This window comes from Cariama cristata, unplaced genomic scaffold, assembly GCF_000690535.1.
Source record: "Cariama cristata isolate BGI_N322 unplaced genomic scaffold, ASM69053v1 scaffold2630, whole genome shotgun sequence".
Lineage (NCBI taxonomy): Eukaryota > Metazoa > Chordata > Aves > Cariamiformes > Cariamidae > Cariama > Cariama cristata.
The window spans coordinates 3955-29551 of NW_009592766.1; the positions used below are offsets into that span (position 1 = coordinate 3955).

Sequence of the window (25597 nt, forward strand, 5' to 3'; positions counted from 1 at the left end):
TAACTCACAAAACCAATTGGAACTGTGAATCCAGTGACTGCTGCTGAAATTCAAAACCTGCTGTTAGAAATCCAATGGGGAGGCCAAACTGTTTACAAGACATTCTAAATTGACGTAATAGTAAAATTTTAAATGAAAAGCATGTAGTTTGGTACCAGCTTGTGTCCAGTGAATCTCTGTGCCTAAAGGGCATTACTATGTGCCATGGGACATGAGTTCCAGCTTAGTCTTCATAGCACAGTCATTGTGTGACCTAATTTTCCTCATCTTCTCTATGCTTTGTGTTTTTCTACACTACAAATAATGAATGGCACGTAGGCTCACAGGAGGTGCATGAAGTTTTTAATGCAAGATAAAACCAGAATGTTTACTCCTTGAAATAAGAATATTTTGATTTTTCTCAAAGGTTATATTTCACTTTCAGTTGACAGAATGACAGGAATGGAGACTGAAACTGCAAGAGACAAAGCCATGGAAGAAGAAAGCACTGAACAGAAAAAGGAGAGAGAGAAAAAGAAGAGGTCAAGGGTTAAACAGGTGCTCGCAGATATAGCGAAACAAGTGGATTTCTGGTTTGGCGATGTTAATCTCCACAAAGATAGATTTCTCCGAGAACAAATAGAAAAGTCCAGAGATGGGTGTAAGTTTACATTCGGTGTATTTCAGTAAACAGATGTGTTTAACTTTCATCTTCACTGTATTGCTCCTGACGGTTACAAGTTATTTTGAGGTGCATGTCTGCTCCTGGGGGAGACAGAATTTTCATGCTGCAAACCAGCGTTAGGGTTAGCAGCTCCGAAGGCAGAGCTTGGCACTAGTTTTTAGAAATTGTATTTAGTGTTTCTCTTTTAGTTTCCTTTACTGCCAGCCATGAGTTAGAGGCATCTGCCAGGGTAGGAATGACTGTTTGGGATACCTGATTTTCTTTTTTTAACTTTGTATAATTTTAAAAATAAGCAAACAAACAAGGGTCATTGTGCACTTGGAGGTACAGTGCTTGACTTGTAGGGTAGATATACGCAGAAATTGAAGTGTCACTTGGATTTGCGATTAGATATAGATACTTCTCTGTTTTGTTTTCTGCACAGGTTTGATGTGTGAGAAATGGTATATTTGCATGTAGTGCTATTGTGGGTCTCTTTCCTTTAGACAATTTTTGTCATGGTTGATTACACTTCAGAGTGGGAAATTGAGCTTGGTTCTGAAACTATTTGTCAGTTTGAAGAAATGAATTTACACATTAGCTGCAGTGACTAGTATGCTTTTGCTTTAAAAAACAGTATGTGTGTGGTAAATACAGTCTATCAGTATAATTGTTGAATTACCTCTGTTATGCCAGATAAACTAGAAGTGCGGTAGGTCTGTAAAAAGAGGCAGTCCTTTCCCATCAAAACAAACAAAAAAAAAACCCAGCAGTTTCCACAAGTGTTTACTTATTTTTGTTTTCTTAAGGAGTCCATATTTATTTGAGGTGTAAGTCATTAGTCCAGTTACATTCTGTGAAAAGTATAGCCTTCTAACTACTTGGTATAGTCCTCAATTACATTGAACTTCAAGCCAGTTTTAAAATACAAAAAGGGCCTTCAGAGGAATAAAGTTTACCCTACATTTTCTAGAGATATTAGAGTTTGGATGTCTTTAACTTTTTTATTAAGTCTATGTAATTTTCTGCCAAGGTTTTAGCAGCATGAGTCGTTGCAACTGAAGTGCAAGCAGGGGCGCTTTTGTCTTGAGAAGACTGGGTTAAACACTTAATTGAGTACTTGAAGGAGAGGCATGTTTTCAATGCAAATTGTTTTTGTATTGTAAAACTACATCAGAAAGGGGGCTTTCTTCCCCTCTTTTCAAAGACAATAGTTATCAGTGGGGGGAGTAAAAGAACAAAATTCCTTTGATAGAGATTAGCACAAAATAAAATTAAATATAGTTTTACTTGAAACTTTAAATTTGATGGTAAAAAGTTTCTGTAAATCCTTGGCAGTGTGCTTACGTACTGTACTTATGACTTGCAGATTGTTTTACAAAAATACTGGCAGAGTCTTAGTGTCAGATTAGAACACATAACTAATGCTTTTTTATCCTTTTTTATCCCTAGATGTTGACATATCACTTCTTGTTTCTTTCAACAAAATGAAAAAATTGACTACTGATGGAAAATTGATAGCTCGAGCAGTTAAAAGTTCATCTGTTGTAGAGGTATTTAATATTTCACTATTTTTTTTATTTGCTAATGCTGGAGTAATAATAGTAGTGGTACTGAAGTAGGCAGTAATCTTACGGAAAACGCTTGTTCGTTTCTTGTTACTTTTAGTTGGATTTAGAAGGAACTAGAATCAGAAGACGCCAGCCGCTGGGTGAGCAGCCAAAGGATGTGGATAGTCGTACAGTCTATGTGGTAAGGTTGTACTTGCTGTATGTGCCTTGTGTCTGGCAGAGTGGTTTATTTCTAACTATGGAAACTCTTTTAAGCTTTCTTGCTGTTAATTCCTTAAGAGTGCAAAACCCACTGTGCCTTGTCTGTGACAATCTAATTGCATAATATTATTTACTGTATTAAGAGCAACAAAACCAACATAAAGCAGCCACATAGTTTTACCAGAATGAGAAGGTAGATTTTCTTTGAAAATGTCATGGATTTACTACAAGAAACATTTACATAAATTATAAAAGCTAATAGAATTTGATGTCTTTTTTTTTTTTCTCCTCCAAAAGAAAAGGTCAGTGTGAGGGAGGGAGATGCATTATGTAGGTGTACTGAACTTGTAATGCTAAGGCCCATAGAGTGGGGTTAATATTCATATTTAATGCAGTAAATATTTTTTTGTATCAGAATTTCTGTGCATCAATGTTCTTAAGACTGAGAGGGACCGGGCAGGTGGCTGTCTATTGTTACTTGTGCGGTGTATGCAAGGGAAATAAATTAAGCAAAGGCAGCTGAGCGCTGGCAGTGACCATGGCAAGAAAGGGATTAGTTTGGTACACCAATTTCTTGTACAAGCTTAAATCATTTTAAATGCTGAGCAAAGAGCTGCTTCACGTACTAGTAAGAAAAAGTGTGCTCTCATTTAGCTGTTGCTGCTTTCACTGGGCTTTTCTAGTTAATGCCATTAGCGGAGCAACACTGATACCAAGAAATGGTTATGAATTACAGTAATGCATTCAAAGCTTTATAATAATAACTTTATTAGTTTAATCAAACAGGATCTGGCTCAGTTTGCAAGATAAACAGAAATACTTCAGAAAGTACAATCTGTTTACAAAATCTGTTAGTGCAAGTCCACTAACAGATGTGTGTTTTGTAACACACAGACATCATTCTTTTAGAGGCAGAATGTACCTGAATGAGCTAGTCTTATTTTTAGTAGACTTTAAAAAAAAAATAAAATAAAAATTCCTCCTAATAGCATACTGTCCTGTGTATACCTCGATACTGAAATGATTTGTTAATTTAAATGAAAATAGCTTGTCCTGCTGGAAAAACTCTGCACCTCAACATGGTATTTCAGATGTGTTGGAGTGAAACAGCTGTTATCATATTGTTGAGTCACTTAAGTGGTAGCGTGGAAAGAGGTCTGATGGTTGAACTGTCACTTACTTAAAATCCTGTGCGATTTTTTTTAATAGTCTTGAAACCACTGTGACATTCCCTTTCTCTCTAAAGAAATCTTTTCATGACTAATGTCAATTTAGGTATGTACCTGTAGCTGTTAGCAGCTGAATTAGTAATTTCAAGCAGGCACCAAGCCTTCTATGATGAAGGTGCATAATAATGCTGCGCAAAATTCCAGCCCATCCAGATAAAGAGAACCTGGATTACTGTGATCGTTAAATTCTTTAACAAAAGCCCGGAAAAGGATATTAGGTTTTTTAAGTACAGTGTGCCAATCATAGTATTTCCCTAACATGATTACAGGGGTTGCTTAGAACTTCTCAAATACTTTGTCTATATCATTTTTTGAAAAGATGCTCTAAATTTAATGAGCTACATAGTCTATACATAGCTTAAGTACATAGCTAAATGGTTTTTAATTTGAAACTTTTCTGTAAGACCAAAATAGATAACTAGTGTGTTTTGTAAGTTATTGAATTCATAGAGATCTTATTTAGAGAATATGTAGCAATGCGTTATCTTCTCTTACTGCTACCAAAAAGGGTGAGTTTTTTTCCTTTTTAGACTAGTGTACGAGGTATCTGCTCTTTATACTGCAATTACAGAAGTGTTAAGCCATATTAAATGACTGGTATGTAGCAATGGGGGGGAGCAGAAGTAGTGAAAGTGTTGGGAAGTTTTGTTTCATTCTGGAGTAGGTGAAAGAAGGGCTTCTGTGTTGGATTAATACAAAGGTTACAGTTAAAACCTCCACTGTGAAGGATTGTTTCTGACAGTGTGTTTTCTGAATTTATGCAGGCAGTCAAAGCTTCATTTCTGAACTAAGAATTGAGACTTAAAGATGTATTCCTTTAAGGAATAGTAGCTTCATTACTTTATATTTTTTACAATCTCATTTCATTTAGGGGAAGTTTTCATTAAATTTCTCTGAAATAATCTTATGGTTAGTGACTTTTTTATATGCTTTGACATAAACTACACTTTCACATACACTATTCTTTTGTACTCATCCCATAATATTTCTAAAGCTTCAAGTAACTGGCTTTTCAACTTTATATCAAACCATAATGAAACCTTTTTCTCAGACAAGCAAAGTTCATGCAAAAATAGTTTTCTACCTGAATGTGAGAAATAATGTTTTCCTACAAGGAAAAACTTTTGGTGTAGTAACTTGCCATAGAAAAAATGAAGTATTCCTGACCCTCCATTGCTGTTTAGGCACGAATTTGAGAGTAGGGTTTCAAAGTGTTCGGTTGGGTCTATTTAGAAATTGATATGACAGGATTTCTCTTTGACTGGTGAACAGGAATGTTTAGGAACTGAGACATGATGTCTGCAAACTGCTAAAATATGTTGCTAAAAATAAGGAATTTTTAGAAATAAAAGTCAGACAGTTTTATCCAAGAAGCTGGCTAAAAGTTTCTGCTTCATTTGATCAACTAGGCCGTAAGCGCTAACCGCTAAGCTTTAAAATATCAGCTACTGACAGGAATTCATTGGTTTCAGTAGTGACTCTTTACTGACCTATAAGAATTCTTTCTATGATACCCAGGTTACCAACAATAAAAAAAAAAAATCCTTGTGCTTTGCAGTGGATAGTCTGAGACAATGCAGAAATATGTTTGCTCAAAGGTGTTAAATTTACAAAGATATTTCATGTTGCAAAGATACAGCTGCAGGTAGATAAACATCTGAATTAAATATGTAATGTATTTCTTATTGGTATATAAATGATTAGAGATCCGTTTTCAGACCACTGTTTTTACTGCCCGAATACCGTGACCACTCGACAAGAACACTTACTGAAATTAAGAAGTTTCTCAATGTTGTCACATCAAACTTAAATATATTTTGTTGTGACAACTTTTTAATTAGATGCAGTAAACCATCTGATACAATGGTAATAAAGTAGTAAGAAAATGACATTTCTTTCTTTTTTTTTTCCAGGAGCTGCTTCCCAAAAATGTCAATCACAGTTGGATTGAGCGGGTGTTTGGGAAGTGTGGTAATGTAGTTTACATCAGTATACCCCGGTATAAAACTAGCGGCGATCCAAAGGGATTTGCTTTTGTTGAATTTGAAACTAAAGAGCAAGCAGAGAAAGCTATTGAGGTGAGTAAAGGTGCCTCTGGTCTGTTAACATTCTTCCTGATTGTCACTTTGTGATATGGATGGGGTAGTCTTTACTAGTTCACCTACTGAATCTTAGAGAAATTCCTAAAATACCATGATTTAAAAACTTAACTTAGCAAAAGTTATATTCCTGTCTCCTACCCCGAGACCTCAAATCAGTTCCACAAGTGTTTAAAAGTGTAATTCTGTTAATAACCTGGAGACTTTGTAGAAGCATAGTGGGTATTTTTTTGAATAATTTGGTTGGCCGCTTTTGGCATCTTTTATGGAAACAGAGATCTCTGTGTGTCAGTACAGCAGCTATTAAATTTCATCAGGCAAGCATGGTTATACCGAATTTTCTGTATTTAAATGTGATTTGAAAATTTAAAAGCATTTATGTTTCAATATCATAATGGTAACAGATGCATGAAGATATCACATTAATAATGTGAAATCAAGCAAGCTCTGTGCTGAAAAAGCAAACCCCAACAACAACAAAAACCACCACACCACTGAAAGCACTGAAAGAACAATTTTATACCCTTGGGGTCATGAGGAACTACAACTTTCTTGAATGAATATAGGACTGCTGGTTTTAACTTGCATGGAGATTCTTTAAATAAGGAAATATGGGGTTTTGGTAATGGTTTGTCGATTTTAATTTTTTTTTAAGTTTTTGAATAATCCACCAGAAGAAGCGCCACGGAAACCTGGGATTTTCCCCAAAACAGTAAAGAATAAGCCTGTTCCTGCACTGAATACAAGTAATAGCAGTGTAGTAGGTAAGTGTTACTAAGTTATTGGGATCAAGAAACAAACTGTTTTGTGCTTCGGCTTCTAAAGAGAGAATTTTGAATTGCTATGTTACTGCAGTGTAATCTTACGTTTCTTAACTTCATAAAAATAAAAATGTGTGGTGCCGTTTGTTTGTTAGCCAATGTAGGCTTAAGAATGAAAGTGTAAAACTAAAATAGAGTAAATTTCTGCCTTTTTGTTTTCCTGCTTGATAAAGAACTTAATTTCTTTTTTCCTCTGTTGCTGGCTACCACTGTTGGTCATTGTTAGGCTGGCAGAGCAGCTTTCAGACTGTACAATAAATCATTACCTAAGCATTTAGCATTAGCAAAAGACAAATTTGACACAGATTGTTCTAAAAATACTTAGTATTGCAGGGAGAGATACAGGCATAAGAGCAAAATTGTACTTAAATGTTAGTGCTGTTCAGATGAGTTTGTGATCATCTGACATATTTCTGAGCAAACCTTGTGGTATTCTTCTCTCTTCAGAAACTTTCTGTGAGAGTGCTGTGAAAACAGAGGATTTTTGCCTTTCTTCCTCTTTGGAACTCTTGCGATGAACTTTTTACAGCATATTTACAATTCCACTTTACATGATTCATAATTACTCATAAAAGCCTGAGGGATATTGCTGAGAAGAATCCTGAATTCACAGTTTAGCATGTTTCCAATAAATAAAATCTTCTACTTACAAAGCAACATCAAAGGATTATGTTGTAAATTTGATCACTGAAACATTTTTCCTAATTTCTTATGACATAATACAATTTCCCAGACTCTGGACATATTCCTGTCTTTTTCATAAGCATAATAATGAATCATATGTTTTATTCCTCCCCATTATCACTGATTCTTTGTTATACCAGTAACTGTGGAGCCAAAAAACCAAACCTCATGCTTTTTAAACCATGCTTTAAACCCACTTAAGATACGCTCTACTCCTTCATGCTGCATCCTGCCTATTGTAGCTTTGAAACAAATAGACAGTATTGAAAATAAAATTTTTTTTCAGATTAGTTACATTAACTTTTTTTAATTTGGTAAGCAAATAGTTGTTCATTACATAAATACTGTGATATATTCATTGGGCCGAGTATCTTGTTTTAGTCTCAGAATATCCATCAGCAGTCTTTTTTTATTTTCTTGTCTTTGTTGTTTGGCCTGGAAGGAGGAAGGTATCTCTTCTCAAAGACAAGTAAGGGGTGACATAACAAAATGTGCATTTGTTAAGGAGAAGCAAAGAAGTCTAGCTCCTTTCTTTTTAATTTGAGAGTAAGTACTTGAGGAATCCTGTAATCAAGCTGCCCTTGTGACCCAGAGGTCTTTCTCACTTTGTGAGACTGAGAGTCTTACTTGTGTTTTTTTCTCTTCTGCTTAAAATGCCTAGGAAGAACTTTGGGACAATGTATTGCGTCTTTCATGCAGTTAGAGATAGCGGAGACAGACATTTCATTTAACATCACAGATTATCATGATACGTGGTATCTGATTGTTTACTTAGGTCAGTTAACCTAATCTAGTTTTTAATCGGTGGCAGTTTTAAATACTGTATTTTTAATACAGAAGAGAAGAAAAAGAAGAAAAAAAAGAAATCCAAAATCAAGAAAGAGAGCAATGTACAGGCAGCTGTGGAGACAAAGGAATCAAACGCGAGCACTACGACAGAGCAGGTACCCAAGTCAAAAAGACATAGGACTTCATCAGAGTGTTCACAAATGGAGGGAACTGAGACTCACAGGCAGCCCTCAAAGAGAGAAAAAAGAAAATGGGACAGAACAGAAAGCTCAGAGGCACCTTGGGAAAGCAGGCCAGGGAAAAGAAAAAGAACCAGCTCTGGAGATGGTGAGACATCGACTCCAAAAGTCAAGAAGAATGTTCAAAAGGATAAAGTTGGTCCTGTAAAAGAAGAAATAACAGAAGCTCCAAAAGATTCCAATGGTAAAGTTTTTTGCATCTCTTTTTAGTATTGTCATGATTTATATGCATGAATGAAATCAAGTGGCAGATGTATATCTTACAGAAGACAAATGGTAGCCTTAGTAATGAGGAAAAAGTCTAGATAAGGTGAAAAGCATGAGTTCAAGAAACTGCATTCTTTGCAATTGGAATCGTATTTGTAGTGACCCAAGTTAAGTAAATGGGAATCTTGATATGCTCGAGAGTAACAAGCAAGTGAGGAAAGGGAGGTTGCAAAGAACATAGCTGCAAAGCAACAAGAAATATAACAAGTTAATCTGTGTACTACAAGTGCATTAGTGAACTTACTTTTGGAGGCTAATAGGTTTATTATTTGGATTAAAGATTACTGAGTAAAACTTTCAAATGCTGGTGAAAGATTCAAACACCGAATTTCTCTCTTTGAAAGACTGAAAACCAATAAAAGGTTGTTGTGCTTGGGTCAGTAGGTGAAAAACAGTTGATACAGTGGAGGCGTAACAAGGTCAGTTTAGGAATATGTGGGGTTCCCTGCAGTTAAATTTAAACCTGATAATGAGTCATTCCAAGGAGATAAGCTGCATGGAGAATATGAAAGAACTTTCAACACTGAAGCAGGTAAATCTCGTCAGAGGTAAAAATAGTTCACAAAGAAGTTAATATCAATAGAACTTCGGTGAAGTAAAGTGTGGATTAAACAGCCTAGGCAAATGGCAACAGTATAAGAATCTAGATAAGTAAGATTAAACTACAAAAGAAAAAGCTGATGATCCCAGCTTCTTACATGAGATAAGAAAAAAAAGCAATAGATGGGATTAAAAGCTGCATTGAAATCACATTTGGTTTGACAAGAATCCATGATTAGAGGCTAAACTCGGGTAACTTGAGAAAGTGGACTAGAAATAAGTAGTAGGTTCTGATTTTTGGGAAAGCAATCAAAGAACCAGTGTTCATTAAAATATTCTTGATAACAAAGTAAATACTATGCCATTTTATGGAAATCTTCATTCAGGCTGTATTATATAGTACCAATATCTTTAAGTATCTGTCAATGTTAGAACTAAATGTTTTTCTTTTGAACTTTTTAATGTAGACATTTCTGCAGAAGATGACAAAGATAAAAAAGACACATCCCTTTCAAAGTCTAAAAGGAAACATAAGAAAAAACACAAAGAAAGACACAAAATGGGTGAAGAAGTCATTCCACTCAGAGTACTCTCCAAGTAGGTTATGAAAAATAACTGTGTGACTAGCTTATGGTGCCTGGTGGATGGGGAGGTATTTATTGTTTAGTTGCTTTGTGGATTTTCCGTGGTGTCACTAAGCTGGTATAGTGGTGGGCTGGCTGCTTAAAAACCTGACTTCTTAAAAGGGATTTCAATAATCAATACCCCCCTGCATTGCCCTGCCCTGCCCTGCCCACCCCCCCCAAGGGAAAAAAAAAAAAGCTGATCCATTTTGCTTTATCTACCACATCCAGTCCTGGATTAGGCAGAGGCTGGGTTTCACAATTTATGTAATAAAACCTACGAATTTGTTATTCTCACTTTTGATTTTAATCTCAGTCTGCACTGGGTCCCTTGGCAGGACAATTTTGTGTTTAAAGGGCACTAGCGATAGCTACCATTTGGCCAAAAGGCCAAATAATACCTTTTTTTTTTTTTTGGCTAACCAATTTTTTGCCTTTTTCCAAACCTTGGGCATTTGGAACATTGGTTCTTTTGGACTTTTTGCTTTGTGGTACCTTTATTTTAAGTGTTTTCCTGGAGTATGTGGTTGTTGGGATGAATTGTCAGTTCCAGGAAGCTTTTTTCAAAGTCAAAACTTTTGCATACTTTATTGAATTTTTATTGCTTAACATGCTCGTATACACCGATTTCAGAACAATGTTTACAATCTTTGGGATATTTTAATTCAGACTACTTAAATCTTTGTATGTCTGACAGTCCATCACCATTGCTAAAGTGCAATTCCAGTTTTTATACAACAGAGTTGCATATTAGCAACAGTATTAGCCTGTAGCTCAAAAGGTTCAAATACCGGTTTAAGTCTGACTTAATACTGTTCTGCCTGTACCAGTAACTGCAAATTGCCAATTTACACCTGGTTCCTCAGTAGTTTCACAGATATTCATACCTCTAACTATTGGGCTCTTAGGAGTCACCACAACTAAAACATGGAAGCACTTACTTTTTCGGTATCCAGCAAGTTACCTCCATGTTAAAGTCGAGGGGGTCCTTGCCGTCTTGTGCCATATCGCGATGCAAAATTGTGCTTTGTTTAACATGGAGGCCACATGTGCAGTGCAAATACAACTTTTGTTTCAGTCTGTTTCAATACATTTCATAGGAAGCGGAAAGTGTTTTCACTTGAGAAAAAAGGATTCACCATCACTAAAACATGGAAGCACTTACTATTCAGGGACAAAGCAAGTACATCCACATTTAAGTTGTGGGGGTCCACAAGTGGAGACTAAATAGCAACAAAAAAAAAACCGAACAAAGAAAAAGCATATACAGAGTTCTGATAATGCAATAATAATAAAACAAACCTATTACTGTAAGCTTCTTTGAGCTGTAGCCAATTTCTAGAAATGTGTTCAAGAACATCAGGATCCACCGCCACTGAAACATGGAAGCACTTACTTTTTTAGGTAGCAGGTACCTCCATGTTAAAGCGAAGGGAGTCCTTTAAAACCAAAAGTTGCTTCAAATTTTTTCAACATACAGGCCACTGAAAAATTGTCTTGTTCAGTAACACTTATGCTTTCAGTTCTTGTTGGGAGAAGCATGCCTTCCATCTGCTTACAGCCAAAATTCTTCACTTTTTCTTTTTCCCGGATCTAAAAATATTGCAACCGAAGTATAGACAAAAACCGAAAAATCCTGGAGTGTTTCAGTATTGCGATCAGGATTCACCTCTACTAAAACATGGAAGCACTTACTTTTTTTAAATCACAGAAAGCACCTCCATGTTAAAGTAAAAGGGGTCCACAAAAAGCGGCAGTTATCAGCAGATGCTTGTCCTCTTCCACTGAGATTCTGAGACTACTGCATCAAATAGAGTTTAAATTTTAGTTAACTATAGCAAGGGAGGTAAAAAAAAAAGAGTTTTAAAAGAGCAGAAGCATTGCAAATACTTGCCTGACTCATTCCCCATGGCCTTCTCTTCCTTCGAGTCAAGTTAAGAAGAAGTAGCTCCTTGAGCTTGTATTTATACCATACCTTGCTATGGAATGGTGTTGCCTTTTTATCTCAAAGAATCATTACGTGAGCCTTTTGTTATTTTAATGTCCTTGCTCTGCTGAGAATGTATGATCCTGGGTGAGTCTGGATGCTTTTTTGAAGTATACAGTTGTCAATGTTAACAGCTAAAACCATTACCACAAGATATCCTCCTCTTTAAAAATCCTCTATCAGCTTGTTTGATAGCACAGATTAGGGTAACAATGAGTCGTTCTCACAGTGGCACTATAGGCATTGTGTTTCTGTGGAGCAAAGCTCTAGCTGTTTGCAGAAACATCTCCATGTTAAATGTATGTAAATATATAAATTGCTTCCATGTGGTGGTATTTTTTAACCAAAATGCATTTGAATAGTAAGGAATGTTCTTATCTCAGTAGGTTTTTGGTGAGTTTAACCAGTTGTTGATTTTCCATCAATGATTTTTCTAGAAAATAAATGACTGATTCTTAATATAGTAACACAGGAGCGGGTTCACTGAACTAATTCAGTGAATTCAGAGTTCACTGTCTGTGAATTAACTCTGAATTTAGTGCCTATGCTCCGTGTAGTTCCAGTAGAAAACAGAGTTTACCAAGCTGGCCTATGTGCTTTCTGAATATGTAAAACAAATTTGGGAGTCACTCTGTCTGATTGATAGGTTGATCTTTTTAGAACTTGCCTGGAATATTAAAAGCTAAAGCAAAATAATAAAAATGCAAATATTGACAAGGCTTAATTTGACCCGAGTGCAGGGAAATCTCTAATGGTAAGAGTGGTCTGCACTGCTCACCAAGTTCAGCTTAAGCTATTTGTAAACTGTTTTGACTTAAGTTATCGCTGAGTTTCTAAACATGATTTTTTTTGTTTGTTTGTTTACAACTGACATCCTATGCCTGTGTTGCTGCTTATAGGACCGAATGGATGGATTTGAAGCAAGAATATTTGGCCCTTCAAAAAGCCAGTATGGCCTCCTTAAAGAAAACAATGTCTCAAATCAAGCCCGAGTCTGTGGGAGAGATGGAAACGGAATCTTGTGCACAGAAAAAGCCTCAGTCTGAAAATGATAAACGTAATCCTGGTTGTGATGGTTTTTGTCTTGTTCTCTTCATGATTCTAGTACACAAACATAAGTGATTTAAGATACTGGTTCTCTCAACACTGCAAAATTGTTTTATTTTCTGTAATCCTGGTGCTTTCTCTGGAGGCCAAATATTATTAAGAGCAAACACCCCCCCATTTAGATAGATTTGGGACTAAGCAATTTTATAAGTAAAGACTAAACAAGTAATTTCAGCATATTCCAGTTGCACTTCTCTAAACTTGGGGATCTTTTTAGGTAACTCTAATTGTAAAAGCCTCAGAGAGGTAAACCAAGAATCAGCTTTTTTGATGACATAACTTGGACCTGATTTGCTTAGGCTTAACTATAGCTGCAGCGATTTACTTAGAGAAATTGTTCTGTAAGGTATTCAAAAAATGGCTTGCAATTGGGTTTTATCAGCTTTATGGTTAAAAGTAGCTTTGTAATTATGCCACCTTAGTTAAATTTCTACATTTTTCAGAGATAGGGTGGCTCTTTTTTGCTCTCGATCCTCTGTACTTCTCTTCACTAACTTCAATACTGACATTTCAATGCCTGTCTGTTTATTTTTAATCACTCTAAAACTGAGGGTTCAACTATTAATTTTAATCAATAGAATATAAAATATTCTTATAAGAAGACCCTGTAGGCTGTAAAAACTTCTCTAAGACGCTCTTTTTGGAGCTATTTTCTTTGTTTTTTCTCACATTGACTTTACCTTCTGAACAGTCTGGATCCTAGATTACTTTTTTTTTAAAAAAAAAAAGGCTTAATCTGCAGTAGCAGTACTTGATGCCCCTTGTTTCATTTCTTCTGTACATCATGTTGCTGCTGTGCTTTCATAGCATCCTGAGTTTATCAAACTAATAAATGTAAAAAAATTTATTTTTCTTCCTCCCCCACCCTTAAATTGACCAGCCACCAGTGAAGATTCTGCCCCTCCTGCCAAGTCTAACACAATGGGGCCCCAGTTCGTGAGTGGAGTAATTGTGAAGATCATTAGCACGGAGCCCCTGCCGGGCAGGAAGCAGATCAAGGTAATGCCTTTGTAACCTCAGGGTAGCTGTTAGCCTTTCCTCTTACAGTGCCCCCCAAATGTTTGAATATGGAATACCATTTAAACAAGTCTTGCTGATTTTTTTTTTTTAATTATTATTTGTTTGGCCAGTAGCTGTGTACAGATTCTTCTCTAGTACCTGTTAATGGCAGATTTTACAACAACAAAATAGGGTAAAGAAGATGTTTCAGAGCAAAATAAGCTTTTAGAGTGCTTCAGGCAATGTCAAGTTTATAATGAAAATAATGACAAATAATGTTCTAGAGGGTGAGTAGTTCTTTCCAGTTTAAAAAGAGAAATTGAAGACAAAGTGGGTGCAGTGTTCTGTATTTTTTACTGTGCCAGTCATTCTGGCACAATGCAGATCAAGAGATCTGTATTAGTATATTAGAGTTTTTACCATTAACGGGAATTGGGGGCAAGAAAATGCTCTCTGCATGAGACAACAATTGTCTCTTTTTTCAGTAAGAAATTCACAACTACAAAAACTCCAGTTCAGTGAGAGTGACAGCAGTAGATCTTGTCCAGTAATTAATTCACCCATTTCTTTCTTCCCCCTTGCTATGGCAAGTGCTCTTTTTTTCCTCAATTTAAAAAAAGTGTTTAGGGTAACTTAAATTTAATTTTATGTCATGATATGAAAGTTACACATGTTAAGTATAATATTTTCCTTCAAGGAAAATAGCAGTTTTAAGCTGCATCCTTTTGAAATGGAAATATTAAGTTTTCCAAAGGAAATAACAGACTTTTTCCAGATACTGAATTTTCCATGAATATGACACAGGACATTTGCTTTCACAAACTGCACTTTTGGATGAATAGCAACTGGAAAGAATTTGAACAACTTTAACTCATGTTGGAGTAAATATTCAGACCGCTTAGGACAATGAGAGAATGGTTCTAAATGTGAGTTCTGAGATGACTTCTCAAACTACCTATGTTTATAACCAAGTAGTCCATTTGAAGTCACTGGCTGCTTGCAAACGTGTGGAGTTTAATGTGTGCATAAATCTAACCAAGATGCAAGACGTCTCTCACTGAAAACAAACTGATGACAGGGTTTCAACTTAATCAGTCTTATCTGCCTAGGTGTATTTGTAGGCGGTTGTCTGAGTGCTGGAGACACTGAGAGAATGTAGTAGTTGTCACTAACGTTTGAGGGCCCCTTTGGCTGCAGTATACACCTTACTGTGTTAAGTTTGTGTCACAACTTAACATATTGTGGCCAGGAGGTAAGTTTACTGTTCCCACGATAGCCACAAACACACTTAGTTTGGTATTTCCAGGTAGTATTTTGATTTAGTTTGAGGGAAGTGTTTTGGGGAAAAAAAAAATGCTTTATGAAAGTAAAGGGGGACAAAATAAGATTGGGGTGGCCTTTGCTGTTGTTTAAAATTTCAAAAAATATTTCACAAAACATTAGCAAACAATTAAGGGAAGGTTTTGAGAGGGACATACAATTGAAGAATACAACTGTAGTTGGAAGAAGGAATAATCTTTAGGTTGTACCAGCTCTTTTTTGGGTCAGCAGTAGAAGCTGCAAACTGTACTTGATGCTAACTGGATTTCTCTGGCCATACGAGTTCCTTTTATGAAAGGCATAATGCTTTGTCTGAACCTTGCTTTGCCTGTGTTTCTGGACTGTCATAGCTACAGCAAAGACTGCCGCAAAGGAATGCATCCAGGGGTTTTTCTTCAATAAACTTCCAGAATTGAACTGTATTTCTGATTGTGCGGCAGGCTTAATTATTTCCACACACTGAAAAGGTCTTTGCAGAGTCATTTTTATATTATTTTGATGTTTTAATTTTTTACATCGCTACTTCCATATTTTGCTATTAAGGTGCTTCTCAGAGATCATAACACTTGCCAACTCCTGTAAACTGTTTGGGTCGTTGTAGTTTTCTATGTGAGCATGACTTTGGGATACCAGAATTAAGAGTGGAAAGTAGCTTTGATTGGCTCTCAAATTATCTCAACAGTATTGGCACTTAATTTTTGTTTTGTTTTAAGGCTGTCCTTGGTAGCGGAGGGTTAAAAGCCGTGCGGAATTCTTGAATAGAAGCATCTTGCTTGAGCTGCCTGCTGTGCACAAAATTGACTAGGAATGTGTGCTCTTAGTTAATTTCCCTAACAGCAGGTATGACAAGTGAAGTACTTAATCGGAAAGAGCGTGTGCGACTCTTCTTCCTTCAGCTGTCAGGGAAAATTGTCAGGCAGAGGTCACTTCAGAAAGATAGGAAGGATTGGTTTACTACTACTCATTTCTCAAATAATCTGCCAAGAATGAGCTTGCTTTTATAGATTTCGTGCCTAGAATGAAGTTAGGTATTTTCCTGTTGGACTGACATATATCAATGTTATAGTACACTAATTTTTAAAAAAAAAAGTCCATACAGGTACAGTATTGAAATAAATGGATAATTGCTGATGTTCCATTAGTAAAATTATTCTTATGCAAAAAAAATGACATCTTCAGGAATTACTGCTTTAAATTGTTCTTGGAGGGCAGGATGAGAGATAAATAGATGTTGTAGGCTCATAAATCAGAACTCTGTTATAACCTTCTTAGGAAAATACATTAATTCAAAAATGATTGACAAGGGAGTCATTGATAAATGAAAAAGTTCAGTTGTTGCCTTCTACTTCGTGACCTACAAATTGAATGGTCAAAAGTCACTCTTTTTATATTCTTTTTTTGAAGTCTGGTTTATGGTCTGTGTTCTCTGATATGCCTTGATAGGATGCTTTGGCAGTGCTGGCTGATGTTGCTTACGTTGACATGCTGGAGGGAGACACAGAATGTCATGTTCGTTTTAAAACTCCTGAGGATGCACAGATTGTCATGAAATCATACAAAGAAATACAGATCAAAAACAACTGGAAATTCGAAGTTCTCACTGGTAAGACTTCTTTTTTTCACGATAGTACAGGAGAAGACTTAAGTACAGTGAAAAGGATTGTATTGCATGGTAGTTTTTTGGATGTATTTAGATGTCTTGGGGAAGAGACTGCTTTTTTTTTTTTCCTCTGAGTATTCTCATTTTGCTGTTATAGTGAAATTGGTAAAACAGTAAGAATTTTTATGTCCCTGTTCAGAGCAGAATAACCATTTTACTTGCCTTTATCAGCTTAATTCTGTTCTTTTGAGATTGGTTTATTTATGTCATTTTTAGTGGCAATGGACTAGAACTTGATTCACATTTCAGCTTTATGAATATAACATTCTGATAATGCAAAAGAATTTTAAATTAAGATTTTCTTTAAAACACTGAACTTATGTGTGAAATAACAGGACAAGGATCTAACAGCATGGATACGCTTAAAATGGTTTTAGCACTTGCCTTCTAATTAATCTTTTTTTCAGGAAGCTGAATAACTTACACCAGAGTAATGCCTTTTTTTAATTGTATTTACATGAACATTTTTACTGGCTAACTTTTGAACTTCATCCTAATGTATGTTTTTTTTTTTTCTGAAATTACTCTACTGTTCTAAATTGTATCTTCTATTAGAATGGACTAGTCTTCCAAGTGTAGAGAAACCTCTTTATGGAAGTGAGGGGTAACTTTCTTACTGTATCCATAAAACTTCTAAATTCTAGACATGTATGAAACATCCTAAAAGCACAAAAAGCAAGTAAAATAATCCAGATTAGATTCTCGGTGTATTTAAATATTTTTACCATACTCCTGTACAGATCCTCACATAGGGCCCAGTTTCATGCAGGCAGGTATGTAAATCCCCATAAATGTCAGTTAAGGATTGCAGAAGGAAGAGCTATAATGGAAGCATTAACCTTCATGATCATATTAAAGTTAATTAAAGTTTGAGACTCACTGAATGCTGCTAATGTTCCAGAGATCCAGAAACAACTTGAAATACGACATTTTACAGCTGTGTTCTCTGTGTGTATTCATCTCTGGTTTTGTATCCTTATATAAAAGAGTGTAGTAGTAGTTTAGGAGTAGGTACTACATTGTAGGAGTGCTCCATTCATACTCTCCAGATTTTTGTTTTTTTCAAACTGGTTCATTGAAATGAGAATGGAAAGGCTTCTGAAGAATGCAGAAGTGACTCACAGTAAGGACTTCAGCTTTTCTTGGTGGCATAAAGAGAGAGAGAATAAGGAAAGAAACTTTCCTTACTGCAGGGACTAAAACTTTCCCAGTAATATTTTACTTTTTAGGACTTGACTTTGACTAAATGTCTTCAGCTTTTCATCTGATGAGATAGTAAACATCTATGGTGATGTTTAGACGTTACTGTGATTGTATGAATAATGCTGTTTAAATGTATGCAAAATTGGTTCTCAGAATTATTAATTCGATAACTTTTGTGAGAATCTTTTCCAAGATCACTTGGAAACTTCCCTGTAACTGAAGGTTTCCCATGAGACTGTACAACATTACATCACAAAATTCCCATCATGATAGTTACGGCACAAACCAGAGGAAACGGTGGCAAACTGCTTCTTGCTGTAAAACAGCTGCTGAAAAAAGCTGCAAAATGATTACCCCTCATATTGCCTCTCATGTTCTGATATTCCAAACTGCCCACAAAGTCCCCATTCTAACAATGGTTTTGGTAAAACAAAATCATCTCAGTAATTCTTACGGTAATTACTTTTTCTTTCATAGTTGTTTAAAATTAGTCAGAGGTTGAGTACATCGATTGAGTACATCAGTAAATCAAAGGGCCTCTGAGTGCGATGGTGGAACTTTAGCTAAAACTGAGCTCCTTCTGCTAATTATGTGTAGAGGGTGGTGTTTGCATATTTCCTCAGTTGTTCTTAAGTTTGTAAAACTCCTTGCTCAGGAAAACGTGGTTAGATACCTGGGAATCCAATCCTAAAGTTAATAAAGTGCATAGGACCTTGATTTCAGTCCTGTCCAGCTCATGCACAAAGACCTCGGTGTTAAGCTTCTCTGGACAGTTTTTCTTTTCTTTGTTCACCTTGGTGTGTGTTGATCAGGTGTTGCAATGCTGTATGACTTCTCTGACTATGAAATTTAAGACAACAGGGGAAATACTTGTTAGGTTTCCCTAACAGGTATTTTCACATGTGTTTACCTTAGAAAAGATTCCTCCTCATCACAGCTGAAAACACTGCATCCACTTGTATTGAATACTTATATTCATGGACTGTAATGTTAATTTGTTTTTCAAGGTGATCATGAACAACGTTACTGGCAGAAGATTTTAGTGGACAGGCAAGCTAAACTCAACCAGCCTCGAGAAAAGAAACGGGGTACTGAGAAGGTAATCTGCAAGTCAGTTTTTTTCCTGTACAGCCATGGTTGAAAATATGACTCTGTTTCTGTGTAGGTCTACATTTTTTGATACTTTAACGTTTGGCTCTGTATTTAATCCAGTTAAATCACTTTCTATGGACTTTGCAGCAGGGTTTTACAGCTACGAAATAGAGAACACGTGGCTGGTCCAACTGCCAAATGCAAGGCTTGTCTTTATGGGAGACAATTGGAGAAAGTTAAGTCCATGGCTAAAGGCATGAAGTTTATTTGTAAGCTGGATTTCCTTTAAAACCCTATCTGGATGAGCTCATTAAAAAGTTAAGTAGTCTTGATTTGCTGTAGCGTGATAAAGTCTAGTGCGATAGTCTTAATTCTGTAGTATGTTAAAGAAAATGTGTTGTGTTTTTTCCAGAATGTATCTGTCTCTTCTCATGATTTACACAATTTTTTTGGTGTATAGTTCTGTGCTATGGTGAATGCTGATGTGTTCCTAGTGTAGCGAAGGGTCTATGCACTAGTGTATCTACATTCTGATCCAGACAAATCTGAGCGCTGCCACGAGCATCCATAGCTGAGCAGCTTCCAGACCAAAACTGCCTCACGTCTAGTGACATTTCCTTGCAGCCTTGACCTTGGTGTGCTTGTCAAGCCACGGTGTTGCAATGAACTTGCAGGCTGCGGTCTCCACTCCTGCCCCAGATCCTTCCAGGCATGAAGGGTTCTTGATTAAGCCAGTCGGAATCTTTACCTGACAGAGAGGAGCCAAGGGGTATTTCACAGACATTTTATTGCTAGGTTTACTTCACACACATTGCAGATAAGGTTTCTGAGTTGGCTTTAACCTGAATCTTTACGCTGTTGCTTGCAAAACTTTAAAATCATCTGACTTTAGTTATTTGCTGGTGACTTTGAAGACTCCTTGTTTCCTAGATGCTCCAGTGATGCACTCACTATCAAAAATTTCCTAGTTGTTCCATATATCATTGAAAAGAAATATTATATTGACGTAAAGGAACAGCAATTGTACAGGTCAAAACCTTGTCTTGTACAAGGCATATTTTGCAAGTATTATCTTGTTTGTCTAAATATTTTTTCAGAGATCCTGTAGACAAGGGAATCTAGTTCTTTTAAACAAATGTGTACATAAAGAATTTCCCCAACCGACTGATTTAATTTTCTTAAAAACATAAAAGTGGCATTGGCTCTAGACTTTATTCTTTAATATAAGTGGAAAGGGAATGTGAAAAGTGTAGAACCTTTTACTGAGTGCTGCCAGGTTTTTTAGTGTTTTTTTAAATGTACTTTTACTTTTTTAAACAAGGTGCCAGTGGCACCTTTGACTTTAATTTGGACTGTAGGTGCCCTGCTCTCAAGTTTCTGTTCTTCCTCTTTTGAAGAATGGTATTTGTTGACCAAACTGGTGTAAATTGGCCAGTAATGTACGTCATCTGCGCTTGCAAATATAAACTGTCTCAGTTCTGCCTAACAATAGCAGCGGCAAGGGTGCAAACTCTTGCTTCTCCCCCTTACCCATCACCTTGCGACACTGGGAAGTGTTAACTTCAAAGCTTAGTGAATACTATTTAAATGCTAACACTGTTGAGCAAAACATCAAGAAAAGAATGCCTCCCTGCAGTCAGTAACTCTTAACCCTTTCGTTACTTTCTGACCGTCTGTATTCCAGAAACATGCTTCTTTCTCTGTTCATTAATATTAATTTTAATCTTTTATTTGTAAATTCTTCCAAAGTACTCCCAAATTGACTTCTTTTGAAGGTCACAATAAAAGGAAAAAAGTAATACAATAATTCATAATTAAACATGTACAGCTGAATATGCCATTAGTGTATCTTTCTTGTAAAGATCTCTTCTGTTAAAGGCTTTAAAATCCCTTACAAGATCCCTCTTTGAAGACGACCATTTGCCTATTAGCTGTTTTATAATAAAGACAGTATCTTACGCTTTCTTTCCATCAGTGTTTACATGCCAGCTTAAAAGTTACATTCATGTAAGCTATATAGCTGCAGTGATGTCAGTGTGCATATTTATAGTAATATTGAACATACCTGCTGTTGTGTGGACTGCGTCACATTACGGGCAGTACACAGTAACAGAGCACAGAGATGCTTTTGTGTGTAACTTTAGGCTGTTTGAGATTCTTCTTTTCCTTGTGTTCTAAAAAGTACAGGCTTACTCGGCTTTCCTGCCGTGAGTCTCGTGGCATGCCAGGATAAGGGTTAATGATCACTTCAGCAGAGGGTTTCTGGCGTAATGCCTCCACTACCACCACCACCCGCCCCCCCCCAAAAACCCACCCACCCCCCCCCAAAAAAAAAAAAAAGGCTGTAGAGATTTTAGTTTCTCTGGCACAGTTCTTGCAATAAACTAAATGTCTAAAAGAAACCAGATATCCCAAGGTTCCCCAGAACTTGTGAGTAATGCCTAGGCATCCTTTGGAGTTTAAAAAGGTGTTCAATGTCGGGCTTTTCCCCCCAGGCCTGGTCCTTCATTGTCACCTCTGTGCTCCCCTCTGCTGCCCCTTCCAAGTCCATGTTCTCTTTAGTCTGTTCTTCAGCTGTGTGATAAAACAACTTTAGTGATTTAGTGATAGGGATTGAAAGCCTGCTTGCCAGAACTGTTTCTTTAGGGCAGTGCCAGTTTATGCAGACCTGAAGCAATTCATCAGTCTCTAGATTGATTAAAGCCTTCTGTTCACAGGGTAAAGGCAGGACTGCCTGCAGGCTGCTTTCCACTGGGGTACTTGTCTTCTGGGGAGGGGGCTGCTGGACCTAGTTTAAGATGCTGAACCTAGTTTTCACCTTGTACACCCCGTTACACAGAAGGAAAGGAGGAAGTTTAAGAGGGTGGGAGTGGTGGCAGAAGTGAAAGGCATTTGGTGAGGAAGTGAGAATTGGGTATTTGGGAAGGGCGGAATAATTTGCAGAATATATGGGAAAGGAGGGTAGTGGGAATGCCTGGGCAGAGCCCATGCTGTTCTCTTCTGACAATGCCTGGGGCTCAGGGGCTGTGTCCTTGTAAGACTGACCAGTTCCCTGTCTGCATGCTGATGGGGAGAGGTCCTGTGCCAGAGCACAAATAAGCCCCTTTCCCTGATTTTCTGAAGTTGTTATCTATGGAAGGGCTGGGTACCAGTTTGGAGACATGGATAGTGGTGTGCTTAGAAATAGGTGCTGATACTAGATTGATTAGCTGAAAATGGGAATCCTTGAGGCTTCTTGCAAATTCTGAGGTGCTGGTATAAAAATACTCACTGGTATGAACTGGGCAGTTCACACCTTTGAGCTTTCCTTGCAGTGTTTGTGATTCTCCATCCCATGTGTTGAATGAATGAGCTGCTGTACTCCTCACTTCTTTTTAGAGTTTAACTCTTTTAATCCATTTCTCAGATACCAGGGAGTAAAAGTAACTCTTAGTTACAACTTCAGTTCAATTTTATTTCTGGAGAATGGTTGAGAATGTCATCTACCAGAATTTACGGGCTGATGCTGTTGAGAACATGTTAAGGATTGCAATCAAGTTAAATGCAGGGGGATGGGGGTTGTACCAGTAAAACTGGTAGTGTAATTATTGCAGCACAGCAGACAATCCATCCAGTGTAGAGTGTGATTCCTGACTGCCATAATCAGTGCAGTGGCATGCCTTGCAATTCCATGCTGTGTACAAGATGCAGTGTCCGCAGGGCATAGCTGTGGCTGCAGTCATATGGATAAGTGGTAAATAATTTGATTTATATGTGAAACTTTTCAAATCTGGCGAACTCTTTACTGGACTGCCTGGTGAGGAAGTGCCTCTTTACCTCAGCGCCAGCTAGTACGTTTTAGTTGTCTCCATCAGATAAGTTGATGTGGATTGATGCTGGTGCCTTACAGATTCGCAGGAGTTTCCTGCTTTCTCACTTTTTATTCAGATTAGGCAGCCTGTCTTGTTCCTTGCATTTTAGGTTTTTGTGGCTTGTGGGTTTTGTTTTTTTTTTTCCCCCTATCTTATTCATGTAACAGTTACCTCCCGAGCTTTTGCTTATGGTTAAGGAATCTTAATAGGGCATTGCAGAAAGCAAGCTTGTACCTTTGCTTTGAGGTATTAGCATGACTTTGTTGCAGTACTGTGGCTAAATCTATGAATGTTCTAGTATGGATGCTTTAAAAACAAGTATACTTCTAACATTGTTCTCAGTGTGTTTGTTTTCTGCCCGAAGATGCAGTACACAAGTTGAAAATTAGCAGGTTGGTTATGTTCCACAGGAGCATTTCTCATACCTCTGTACTGGGGGCAGCTGACCAGGTACCCTAGTAATTTAGGCAATCTGCCCAAAATGCAACTGAAAACAAACAAATCCCTGGTCAGACCGGGATTTCAGTTAGGGATTCCTAGCATGAGTGTTCCTCCACACTGCACCTTTATTTCTTGAGATTAATTCTCAGCAGTGTTGTGATGCGAATTGTGCTGTTTTCCCAGCCCGAAGGATGGCCCCCATCTAGATTTCAGTGGTTCTGTTTCTTTGCTAACTGAGTGTAGAAAATTACACAATATTCCTGAGGCATTTTTTTTATGGTCTGACCTCATTTTTCTTACATCAGTAACAGCATGAATCCAATAAAAGGGTAGGGTTTTTTTTAACTTACTGTATGAGACAGTGTTCTGGGATTTTTGAAGTTATAATTTTGTTCTCTTCAACCATGTTTGGAGGAAGAAGAGATGGAATGAAAGATGCTGCACTGTCTAGAGATTGAAGAGATGCCTTACTATTTTTGGTGGTTCTGAGATGATACTGAAATAAGTTATATCAGGGCTGCTTTAAATTTTTGTCAGATGTACAGGTTAGCTCAGCTGTTCAAAGATTAGCTTTTTCGTAAGAATGTTGGTACATCAGTGAATAATGTATTCATGATTGTAAGACAAAGTCATAACAATATAATTTTCCTCTAATATTTTCTGCAATATTTTTCCTGTTTGCAGTTGATTGCTAAAGCTGAAAGAATGAGACTTGAAAAGACTCAACAAGCAAGTAAACATATTCGCTTCACTGAAGACAACTAACCAAGGCTGATTGTGATCTTGAAAGTGAACTAGATGTTTAAAAAAAAAAAACCCACCCACAAAACAATGAAAAACAAACGCCACAAACACCACTGCTCACAGCAACTAAACCATTTTTAAGAAGGCATCAAAACCTGGTCCATTTGATTCATAATTCTGCAGAATGCAAGTATGAAGATTGTTCTAAATCTTGTGTTTAAATCGGCTGAATGTTTACTGCTTCTGAGCCTTTAGGTGAAGCTTTCTCCAAAAAAAAATGTATTAAGAGATCTTGCTTTAGTTCACTTCTGGTTTTGGGGTTTTTTTGTATGTTGAAGTTTTATACACTAGGTTATGAAATAAAATGCTTGAGAAATTTTCAGTTGTGCATCTCTAATTCTTCAGTCTGCATTAGGACACTATAAATAATAAAACCAGTTAATGCTAAATAAACCTCAGGCTTCTATTTAGTCCATCAGACTGTTCTAAAATACAGTAGAATTACTATATAATCTTCCATGTGTTTTAAAGTGGCTAGGGCTGTCAGAAAATTTGTCATTGAGAAGCCTGGAAGAAAATTTACTTGGATGAAGTGCACACTAAACTGAATTCAGACTTTTTTTTAGAAGAAACTTCAGGGGAGGAAATAAAAAAGAAGAAATAAGACAACCTTTCTTTGTTACATCTGGTAACTCTAGCTCCAGAAGTAATTCTCACTTACAGATAAGTGTTAAAGTTGTGTAGTTCACAAGTTAAAATGGTGATCTTAATGTGCTTTAAAGTATTTCATTGTAGGTTGGCAGTATTTAAAAACCGAAAAACTAAACATAAAATTGGAATGATATAAAAGGTTGAGCTTATGTATGACTCAGTCTACTGTTAACTCTCTCTCCATTAATGTAAAGATAAATTCACATGTTTATTTGTGAGATTGTTTTAGTGAATTTTTATTGCAGGGCAAGTAAGACATACATTGGTTTATAAAAGTGTGAAACGTCCTTATAAATAGAAGGATGAGGAAGTTATTTTGAAACTAGAAGTACATTCCTAAAATACCATCAGAGTCTCTTGAAGGAAACTGTCAATGACACTGGAGGCGTTTTTGCAGCTATAGATTTTGCTGGTAAGATAGGCTAACATTTTTAAATTCAATACCCTCAAATTCCTGGACCAGCGTAGGTATTTTAATGATATGTATCATCATAAACTAAAGCTTGGTGACGCTGGTATATTTTTGCTGTTTAAGAAAAGACTTGCACAGTCGGTAGGCTGAGGTGCCACCAGTCTCAGGCTCCGTCCTTCCCTCCCACAAGGCTCCAATTGGCACCTGAGCCCACAGCAGACAAGACATGCCTCTCCCGGGGCGGCGGGCAGGGGATGGAGAGCATTACCACCCACCGGTGGAGAGGGTGTAGCGGCCATCAAACTAAAGATAGCAGAAATACAGGGGGGAAAAGTGCGAGATAAGAGATAAAGGGGTGGAGGGA

At 36.9% G+C, this 25597-nt stretch overlaps 1 protein-coding gene across 1 annotated transcript; it reads left to right on the plus strand.

Annotated features, from left to right (window-relative positions):
• Positions 1-432: 432 nt before the first annotated feature.
• LARP7 (La ribonucleoprotein domain family, member 7) lies at positions 433-24166 on the plus strand. The gene is made up of 12 exons (XM_009709734.1): positions 433-640; positions 2096-2196; positions 2312-2395; positions 5558-5722; positions 6399-6507; positions 8086-8460; positions 9551-9680; positions 12593-12750; positions 13681-13799; positions 16563-16722; positions 18990-19081; positions 24051-24166. The coding sequence occupies exons 1-12, from the start codon at positions 433-435 to the stop codon at positions 24129-24131; spliced, it is 1782 nt and encodes a 593-aa protein (XP_009708036.1). The 3' UTR covers positions 24132-24166.
• Positions 24167-25597: the final 1431 nt, after the last annotated feature.